Source organism: Lottia gigantea (genome assembly GCF_000327385.1).
Source record: "Lottia gigantea unplaced genomic scaffold LOTGIsca_101, whole genome shotgun sequence".
NCBI lineage: Eukaryota > Metazoa > Mollusca > Gastropoda > Lottiidae > Lottia > Lottia gigantea.
In genome coordinates, this window is record NW_008706772.1 from 361578 (window position 1) to 372795 (window position 11218).

The 11218-nt window shown below is 29.4% G+C and overlaps 2 protein-coding genes across 2 annotated transcripts; one reads left to right on the forward strand and one right to left on the reverse strand.

Annotated features, from left to right (window-relative positions):
* Positions 1-1294: 1294 nt before the first annotated feature.
* LOTGIDRAFT_135898 (hypothetical protein) lies at positions 1295-3554 on the forward strand (the record flags this gene model as incomplete). The annotated part of the gene is made up of 4 exons (XM_009046424.1): positions 1295-1354; positions 1989-2211; positions 2619-2809; positions 3396-3554. Coding segments are annotated over 4 exons (633 nt in total), but the record flags the coding sequence as incomplete, so codon positions are not given.
* A 6503-nt stretch (positions 3555-10057) lies between these two features.
* On the reverse strand, positions 10058-10853 carry LOTGIDRAFT_198528 (hypothetical protein). The gene has a single exon (XM_009046425.1). It carries the CDS (start codon positions 10845-10847, stop codon positions 10680-10682), a length of 168 nt encoding a protein of 55 aa, XP_009044673.1. The 5' UTR covers positions 10848-10853; the 3' UTR covers positions 10058-10679.
* Between the last annotated feature and the right edge of the window lie 365 nt (positions 10854-11218).

An 11218-nucleotide genomic window follows, 5' to 3' on the forward strand; every position in this document is an offset into this window, starting at 1 on the left:
TACTGATATTTATATTTTAGAGAAAATGTTATAACATTATTTACTGATATTTATATTTTAGAGAAAATGTTATAACATTATATACTGATATTTATATTTTAGAGAAAATGTTATAACATTATTTACTGATATTTATATTTTAGAGAAAATGTTATAACATTATATACTGATATTTATATTTTAGAGAAAATGTTATAACATTATTTACTGATATATATATTTTAGAGAAAATGTTATAACATTATATACTGATATTTATATTTTAGAGAAAATGTTATAACATTATTTACTGATATTTATATTTTAGAGAAAATGTTATAACATTATTTACTGATATATATGTTTTAGAGACAATGTTATAACATTATATACTGATATTTATATTTTAGAGAAAATGCTATAACATTATATACTGATATTTATATTTGATATTTATATTTTAGAGAAAATGCTATAACATTATATACTGATATTTATATTTTAGAGAAAATGTTGTAACATTATTTACTGATATTTATATTTTAGAGAAAATGTTATAACATTATTTACTGATATTTATATTTTAGAGAAAATGTTATAACATTATATACTGATATTTATATTTTAGAAAAAATGTTATAACATTATTTACTGATATTTATATTTTAGAGAAAATGTTATAACATTATATACTGATATTTATATTTTAGAGAAAATGTTATAACATTATTTACTGATATTTATATTTTAGAGAAAATGTTATAACATTATTTACTGATATTTATATTTTAGAGAAAATGTTATAACATTATTTACTGATATATATGTTTTAGAGACAATGTTATAACATTATATACTGATATTTATATTTTAGAGAAAATGTTATAACATTATATACTGATATTTATATTTTAGAGAAAATGTTATAACATTATTTACTGATATTTATATTTTAGAGAAAATGTTATAACATTATATACTGATATTTATGTTTTAGAGAAAATGTTATAACATTATATACTGATATTTATATTTTAGAGAAAATGTTATAACATTATATACTGATATTTATATTTTAGAGAAAATGTTATAACATTATTTACTGATATTTATATTTTAGAGAAAATGTTATAACATTATTTACTGATATTTATATTTTAGAGAAAATGTTATAACATTATTTACTGATATTTATATTTTAGAGAAAATGTTATAACATTATTTACTGATATTTATATTTTAGAGAAAATGTTATAACATTATTTACTGATATTTATATTTTAGAGAAAATGTTATAACATTAGAAACTCAAGTAAAGAAATTAGAAGAAGAAAAATTTGTTTTAGAAACAAGATTAGAACAAAGACATTTACAGGTGGGCTATTATATTTCACATGTATTAAACATTGTAAAATAGCAAGAGTCTCTTTGTGGCAAGGCCTTGTGTGATAGAGTAATAGCTCATCAAACTAACTGTTCATCCATTAAAATCGAATGAAAACTGGGGGTTGAATAGTAATAAGCTCACCTTATATTCTAAGAAAATGTATAGAGTGTTTAGACTAATGATCTTCTCTTTTTAACAATTGAACATCTATTCAACTAGAAAATCGATAAATTTGTTAAAGATATTTCAATATATTAGGTTCATTATCTGGGTTTAATTTAGATCAGTAATTTATCACACCAAATTTCAGTTTAGGCTAATCAAGTTAAATTTTGATTCACATTCGGTAGCAATTTTAATTGTTCCAGTGTTGCTCACATCAATCTTGCTATTGATGTTAGATCCTGAAGATTTTAAAGATAGCCCAGAGTTGCCATATTATTTTTTTAGATTTGGCATGAAATTCTCACGAAAAATACACAATTTGATTTGATGCAAAGATGGTCGAGTTAAAATTTCAATTTCGGCAAATCATAGGAAATATTGAATCACAAAAGGGGTCATTTTGACTCGCAAACTGGTCATTGGCCATTATATCTGTTTTTATTTTTTTTATTTCAAGGGTGAATATGATCCAACGAAAACTAAAATACTTCATTTTACCATGAATCCAGCTGCTAGAGCTCAGAAAGTAAGGGAAGATAATCTAGAAGTATTACGTAGTGAGAATGAGAAGTTAAGACGTCGTGTTGAAATATTAGAGTCTAGTAAAGGACAAGTTGAAGATCTTACAGAACAAGTTGAAACACAGTTACAACATCCCTCACCTAATAAACAAGTCGAAGGTTTCTGTGTTATTTTACTTTTTTAAAACAGAAGCCTTTAAAATCAGTCAAATTGAGGCTATATTCGTTTCATGTTTTTTATATGGTTTTTTCACTTGCCATTCATGATCTCACAAATTTTTTCTTTAAATGGTGTTCAATTAAATTTTGAATATATAGTATCTCAAAATTCATTACATGTAGGCAGTTAATCTTTAATTGAACAGAGCATTTGATTGGATGAATATTGGAATGACCTAGAATATGTGTTGCATAACATTTGCATCAGATCACGAATGACGTGTTAGACATAAAAATCAGGAATCCACGGAAATAGACATACTTTATGTAATTACTCTAATTAGATGATAAAATATTATTAGAAATAAGAAAATAAATAACAAGAGAAATGTGTTTTATTCTAACAGAAATGAAGGCATTAGTTAAAAGTGAAGAATTAAAGAATAAGAGATTAATGGAAGCATTTAAGAAAACTAGTCAAGAGTTTCGTGAAGTGTGTTGTCAGATTACAGGATATAAAATAGACATTACTAGCAGTAACCAATATAGACTCACTAGTATCTATGCTCAATCTCTTAAAGATTTCTTACTCTTTCAGGTAAGTCAAGAGATCTCCATTTATTTCCTTCAGGTAGACTTGAATTAATCTATGGCTACTGTCTGAGCAAAGTAAAATATTTATTGAATTTATTTTAAAAAGAAACACATTACTCTGCCAGAAATTTCAACCAAAAATTCCCACATTATGACTGAAAATGGGTCTCTGTAAAAACAAATTTTGAAGACATAATGTGTGCTTATGTTAATTTTTTTATCATCACAAGACTAACAATACTTTATGATGCTGCTATTACAATTCTTATTTCCTCAGGCAATAGGCATTGTTGTCTAAGAACATCAACTTTGATTGGGATTGCCTAATCAGTTTGCCTTTGAATATATTCCCACCTCAAAAATTAGAATTGATCAATATGATTTGTAAGACATTGTATTTTAAATTTGCAGTTAAATTAAAAGTAAAATCATGGGCCTGTGAATAAAATCTTAAGTAAAATTTATTTCAATCAGAAATTTAATCAAAGAAATCTTAATTACCTAATTAGATTAAAATTGTATAGGTCATTTCCATTTTCCAATCCTAAAAAAATTCTCAAAAAAACTTTGTAAATTTGTATTTTTTCCAGCAAACAGCAGAGGGTGATATACAGATGTTAGGAACAGATTTTTCAGAAGGTCTACAAGAATTAATAGATTTATATCTAGTCCAACAAGACAGTGTACCAGCTTTTCTTTCTAGTGTTACCTTAGAACTCTTTTCACAGAAAACTATGAATCTTGGATAATCCTATAGACTGTGATTTGGGTGTAATTGCTAGTGTACAGAAACATTTTTTGTGTGGTATATTTTTGAGGTTTCACAGCCATGCTGTAGGTCTACCAGATGGGCCTTAAACATGAATTGAATTTGATTGTGGCCTAAAGAAGTATTGATAATTGTTCAATGCATGATGCAAAAATATTAGAACACGATGTGCGATCCTCAGACTGCATCCCTACTGAAGTTTGACAAGTAGAACTGCACTTCTAGACTTGGATTATTTGTGCTTAGGAGCATGTATGATTGTTAAAGTGATACTATGTCTTAGAATGAACATAAAATTTAAGTTCTCAAGAATGGTCAATATGAGTATATAGACATCAGTGAACTTACCTGGTGTCATAAAGTTACAACGAGCTATCATGGTTGCAGATTTTTGTCGCCGACTATAGTCTTGTCAGGAGTTTCGGTGACTGGCAGGGGCAGATGACGAGACAAAAATTTTCAGTTGGTCGTTTTCCACCATGTTGATAATCACATGCGGATCATGCTATTGAAAGGAAAATGATTCTGATTGGATAATAACGGTCTGTCATGCAAACGATAAAACTATTGAAGACAATTATCACACTTGTTTGATATTATAAATCCTGTCTGGGACACGATAATCTTGTCGTGGAAGCACATGCAAGATTTTATTCTGGACTTTAATCGGCGACAAAAATCTCCGACCAAGACCGCTCTTGTGAGCACCATTACTTAAAAAATCAGACTTCCCTTTAAATTTATATCTTTATACCTAAATACATATTTTAATAGTAATATAGACTTGCAAACCATTGAAAATATTAATTATACTGCCTTTATCAGAAAGATGTAGGTTCAATAATCAAAATACAAATTGAATGTGGATTAAGCTAGGATTAAATGTAATGAATTGGGATTAGTACAGATAACCATTTATAATGGAAGAGGATATTGATTTCCAGACTTACAGCTTTTATGGAAATAGATTTATATTCAAGCGCCTTAAATTCTGAATGTTAATAAAATTAAGTTATTTAAGTTTCTGTGAATGGGACCCAAGATGTCCAGTTATTTATCATTTTTAAAAATTACAAAATAAAATAGTTTTCATATCCATTGGTTTAGATGTCTGTAATATTCTTATTTACATGTTAATATATGAAATTAAATTAGTTTTAGTTTTGATGATTTTTGAGTAAATTAGTCTAGTTAATTGGTACAGAAAACATTGAAATTATAGTTGGTCCGTAGTAAATCCAAAATATGCAGAAATCTGAAATTTGACAGTATTTAATTCTGCAATTTAAGATCAGTCACCATTACCTTGGATTATTGACATATTTAGTTGTCAAATGAAATATTCTTTTAAGATTCTTTAATGACCCTCACTGCCTTTCAATATGTCAAGTAGCTCTATAAATCTGATTAAAATGGGTTTTTGTGTTTTATCAGGTTTGCTTTATTAGTTTTATTGGGCAGAAAATTTAATTGGTTGAAAGGTATATCATCATGAAAACGAGAGATGCCAGACAATTTCAGATCATCGAAGGCAGGTAGAGTAACCCTCAGAACAAACAAGAATGCAACATCCTGATTTTAATGCTATTCTATATGAGATGTTATTTATATATTTGGGCCATAATCTCTTTATTTCATATTTTTGAATGCTGATTGTTGTTGATTGAATGTAACATATTGTCATATAGATATAATAAAATATATTTTTGTAAGAAACTATATACATGTGTTTTATATTTTTGAGTCATTCTTCACACAGATTGCAATGGAAAGTCCTGGCTTGAGATCAGTCTAATGAAAATTAGACCTAACTTCTTCTGTTCGTATTTTATTAGTTTCGTTTCGAATGTTTTATTAGCTATTAAATTTGTACACTGTCCTTCTTGACTTTTCATTCTGTTAACCTTTGCTTGACCTCTGTTTTAACGAATAATGTGGCTGCCCTTTCCAGTGACAGGATAATGTGACATGAACAATAGGTGCATTCCGAGGCTTATTAGATAAGCAGACTTGATAAGCTAGTCTAATAAAAACAGAGGTCAAGCAAAGGTTAACAGAATGAAAAGTCAAAAAGGACAGTGTTAAAGCTAACAGGTAATAAATCATTGGAAACAAAACTAATAAAATGCAAACGGAAGTTAGGTCTAATTGTTATTAGACTGTGGGTTAAGATGCCTGCTTTTTAATTAATGTGCAGAATTACATCTTCTCATGCCGAGCACTACTCTATTTTATTATTTGTTTTTATCTTGTGATATGACACAGAGGGTTGAAAAATCTTGTACATTCAATACAATGATCACAATAATTGCCGTGATTACCATACTGAATAGTGTCAAATCATGAGATAAAGAAATTGATCTATCTTGACAATTTGTCTTCCATTCACACAAATTATTTCTGTATTGACTATCATCACCTGTATACACATGCACAAGAAATGAACAAAAACACCCATGAATGTCTCTGCATGATGTTCCATAGCACAGTTGGTTTGGCCAAGGACCAGCTGGTAGAGAGGACCCTTAACTGTGAACCCAAGTTGTTTCTTTCTTTCTTACTTTAAAAGGATTGTAAGAGGTTTTCAAAATTTTGTAATGGGGACATCGGTGGTTCCTGCAATTCTACTAAATCTAAGCTTCTGATGACGTCACTAAACGCAAAATAGGCTTTATCACATAAGCCCCATCGCGATAGTGACATCATCAAACACCTTATTTTACTGGAATGGCAGCCAACACAGACATCTGATTGAAAATAGAAATGGTGCAAATTGATGTTATTAGTGTCCCCGATACACATACAAAATTGAGAAAACCTCTTTACAATCCCTTTTAACCAAACAGTGAAATCAGGTATGAGAAAGCTCTGAAAATTTGATATACTAAAAAATACAGATTCAAAACAAACTTTTTATTGCACTGGGATAACAATTTTCACAATCTGCTTTATTTAAACAATTGTTTAATAGCTGCTTAATAACAATATAACATAAATACATTAAGATATTAACTTTATGCTGGCTATGAAAGCAGTTGTTAAAAACTTTATCTGCTGCGGCATCAAAAAACTAAATGCCGTGAAGACTCAAACCCAAAGAACTTTGATTCCTCTGATTTCCCCATAACTTCCTATTCAAACTAGTAAATGCAAGTCACTTAAAATGGTAGAAACTGTTTCAAGACAATTTCTACCAATGCTAATAACCAGACCTCACAGAAACTAGTGCCAATTTCGGCACTACATAGCCAGCATAAAGTTTTAGTTTTAACAAAATACTAATTGAAATATTTGACTCTTCACAATATGATGAACTGCTCAAAATAGAGACATTTCATAAATAATATCAGAGATGTGACAAATATCTTCTGCCTTTTCATATTACCCTCGAAGTTTGTGAAGAGAAAACAGTGCATTAAATACAAGATATATAACAAGACAACATAAAAAAAATACCTGTAATAATATTTAATAATAATAATACAGCCTTTATCCATTTGATTCATAAAATGTTCACCAGGATTGAATATTTAAATCAAAATAAGTACTAAATTTAGCTTGATTACCATTGATTTTTTGAAACCTTAAACCCAGATCATTGCATAGCAAATATGCTGGTTTGGAATGCATCATTTAAATTATTACTTTTTGATTTAAACTTCATGATCATTTGAGCATATAATGATTTTATCAATTTTAATTATAATGAAAATGATTATCACATAAACAGACAGGGGTGGATGTAAAAAACCATCAAGGTCAGATCTTCATTTTAAATTGGCTGGTTTGAAAGAGTCATTAATGCCTTTATGATGAATCAATTATTTACAAATCTTTCTCAGCCTAAGATCTCCCTAGATCCTCCCTTTTCTATCCTCTGATAGCTATTTCATTACTGTTGGCTGGTAGAGACAGAAAAACTATTTTGAGGGGATTTTCCGCACCTGAGGTTGGAATGGAGGCAGATGTTTCAGACTAGATCCACCCCTGCAAAAGGAATCATAATTGACAAGAGAAAATTTAACAAACATAACAATAGGAAGATTTTATAGAAGTGGCATGAATATATTTTGATTATTAATACTGAAATAAAAAATATAGTTTATTAAATTTGCTGCCAGCTACAATTTAAGTAACTATTGACATTCACAGAGAAGTTAAGTAGAATCTATTTCATTTCGGCAGTAAAAATAGAATAAATTTTTCAATATTTTTCCCCAAGGAATGCACCATACCCCGTTTCCCCTAAATACACCCTTGAATGTGTTTGAAAAACAAGAAATTAACATGGGCTTTTTGATTAAGGTATTAACATAAAGGGTTCAAAATGTTGAAAAAGTGTTGGACTGAATTCTCTTACATAAAAATATTTGCCAAATCTAATTTTTTTACTAAATAACGGCTTCTGATTTGATTGTATTGCCCAGTAATATATTTTTGATTGGAATTCTGCATTTTTTAAGTACATTAGTATAAATTCTTAAGTTTTAATGATTTAAATTATTTTAGTAAGTTTACCCTCTGGTTAATTTCCTGTTTTATATATAAAGATGTATATAACAATTTAAGTAACTATTGACATTCACAGAGAAGTTAAGTAGAATCTATTCCATTATTATCCATCAGATAATTTCTCAAGTTGAACTTACTAGGACCTATAACAGATGACTACTGTCAAATGTAGTATACTACAAAATGACTACTGTCAAATGTAGCATACTACAAGATGACTACTGTCAAATGTAGCATACTACAAGATGACTACTGTCAAATGTAGCATACTACAAGATGACTACTGTCAAATGCAGCATACTACAAAATGACTACTGTCAAATGTAGCATACTACAAAATGACTACTGTCAAATGCAGCATACTACAAAATGACTACTGTCAAATGCAGCATACTACAAAATGACTACTGTCAAATGTAGCATACTACAAAATGACTACTGTCAAATGCAGCATACTACAAAATGACTACTGTAAAATGCAGCATACTACAAAATGACTACTGTCAAATGCAGCATACTACAAGATGACTACTGTCAAATGCAGCATACTACAAAATGACTACTGTCAAATGCAGCATACTACAAAATGACTACTGTCAAATGCAGCATACTACAAAATGACTACTGTCAAATGCAGCATACTACAAAATGACTACTGTCAAATGCAGCATACTACAAAATGAGTACTGTCAAATGCAGCATACTACAAAATGACTACTGTCAAATGCAGCATACTACAAAATGACTACTGTCAAATGCAGCATACTACAAAATGACTACTGTCAAATGCAGCATACTACAAGATGACTACTGTCAAATGTAGCATACTACAAGATGACTACTGTCAAATGTAGCATACTACAAGATGACTACTGTCAAATGTAGCATACTACAAAATGACTACTGTCAAATGCAGCATACTACAAAATGACTACTGTCAAATGCAGCATACTACAAGATGACTACTGTCAAATGTAGCATACTACAAGATGACTACTGTCAAATGTAGCATACTACAAGATGACTACTGTCAAATGCAGCATACTACAAAATGACTACTGTTAAATGCAGTATACTACAAAATGACTACTGTCAAATGCAGTAGTATGCTACAAGAAGACGACTGTCAAAAACAAATAAAAATTAAATGATTAATAAACTAGAATAAATCATGCTGTAATCAGGTATCAAGATGAACACATCATATTGTCTGAGCAAAGTGAAAAGTTTTTTTTTTTCCATTATTTTTAAAAGAATTGGAATGGCAGCCTTTTTTGGTTGAAATTTCTTGGAGGGAAATGTGTTTCTTTTCAATGTAAACTTGCCAAAAAATATATATTTTTATCAACGCAAAGACATTCTAAGACAAACAATACTATTTTGAGGCTGATATTCCAATTCTCAAAAAAAAAATATATAGAAAAAATTCAAAGAACATTTTGTTTTGCTCAGAAAAGATTTAGCATAAAAAGTGAAGTAAATCACAGACAAAAAAAATTGTCCAGACTTAAGTTGTGATTTGAGACTCTCGTGGAATAAACTACTGTAGAGATTCTTAAGATGACTAGGATAAAAGATAGCTATCATAATAATACAAATATATTTTACATCTTGCCATGTCACAACTAGAAAATTCAGATTCATTAAAGTCAACAAGAACGACATGTCTAGAAAGGTTTTATGATTTAACACATACTGAATGGATTTCAATAGATATTAGTGCAATAGGAAAGGGAAACTACACAATAATAGTTGTGCAATATACACCAAGAGACTTGGGTGTGTTTAAGTCTTTTAATAATCAATGATATCTAAAGGTACTAGTACTGGTATGATATATCGGTGAATCGACATACCAGTATACGCCTATCGTATCACAAGGTCTTGTGTCAATACTTGACGATACCTCATTCCATAAAAAGTAGGGAATGGATTCACGTATTTTTCTCATTGACTTGACTGAAATTGTTGGTATCGTATCGTATCTTATCTTATTGTACGTATCGTGGTATGACTGGAGATTACCAGTACTAACAGGTACCCAAATAAACAGATCTTTATCATAATAGGTTTAAACTGCCGTGCACAAAATACATTTTTTCTTAAGACTTGAACACACCCATAGATTAACACTTTGACACAACATTTATTTTTCTACATTTTTCTCCAACTTTTCTCATAATCATTCTTACTATTTCAGAAATACAGATGGCCTTTTGTTTAAAAACTATGACCAAAAACTCAAAATTGTCTTGCCCAAGAGAAAAAAAGACAAAGACACATGCGTCCAGAAAATTACGAATTTGACTGTGGTACTGTAATGTGTACAGTGTACATTGACGGGGACCTTCCAAGCACCACAGCTCCCCTTTTAGATTTTAGAGGATACTAGCCGCAATGGGGGGTTAGGTGGGCCTCCTTCTGGGAAAATTTTCCAACCAAGGAAGGTGGAGAATGCATCAGACATGATTTCGGCAGTAAAAATAGAATAAATTTTTCAATATTTTTCCCCAAGGAATGCACCATACCCCGTTTCCCCTAAATACACCCCTGAATGTGTTTGAAAAACAAGAAATTAACATGGGCTTTTTGATTAAAGTATTAACATAAAGGGTTCTAAATGTTGAAAAAGTGTTGAACTGAATTCTCTTACATAAAAATATTTGCCAAATCTAATTTTTTCACTAAATAACGGCTTCTGATTTGATTGTATTGCCCAGTAATATATTTCTGATTGGAATTCTCCATTTTTTATGTACATTAGTACAAATTCTTAAGTTTTAATGATTTAAATTATTTTAGTAAGTTTACCCTCTGGTTAATTTCCTGTTTCATATATAAAGATGTATATAACTGAGAGTATAGTGATGTATCTAATCTTCACGATATTGATAATCAGAGATCAGTTGAAGTATCAATGGCCAATCTTTACTGGACAAGGTCTGTTTTAATTCATTCATCAACATCTCATCACCTTCTCTAGCCTGCAATAAAAACAGTCAATATATATATATTACCTTGTTTATAATTAATTTTATATATATTTTTAAACTGTATCAATAGTTGTTATGTATTACTACAAGTTACTACACTTGCAATCTATGATTTGAAGAATTGTTTCTTAAAGATGTA

Bases quoted from the DNA above. Each gene is read 5' to 3' on its own strand.
- LOTGIDRAFT_198528 (XM_009046425.1), bottom strand. From the start codon at position 10,847: ATGTACATAAAAAATGGAGAATTCCAATCAGAAATATATTACTGGGCA.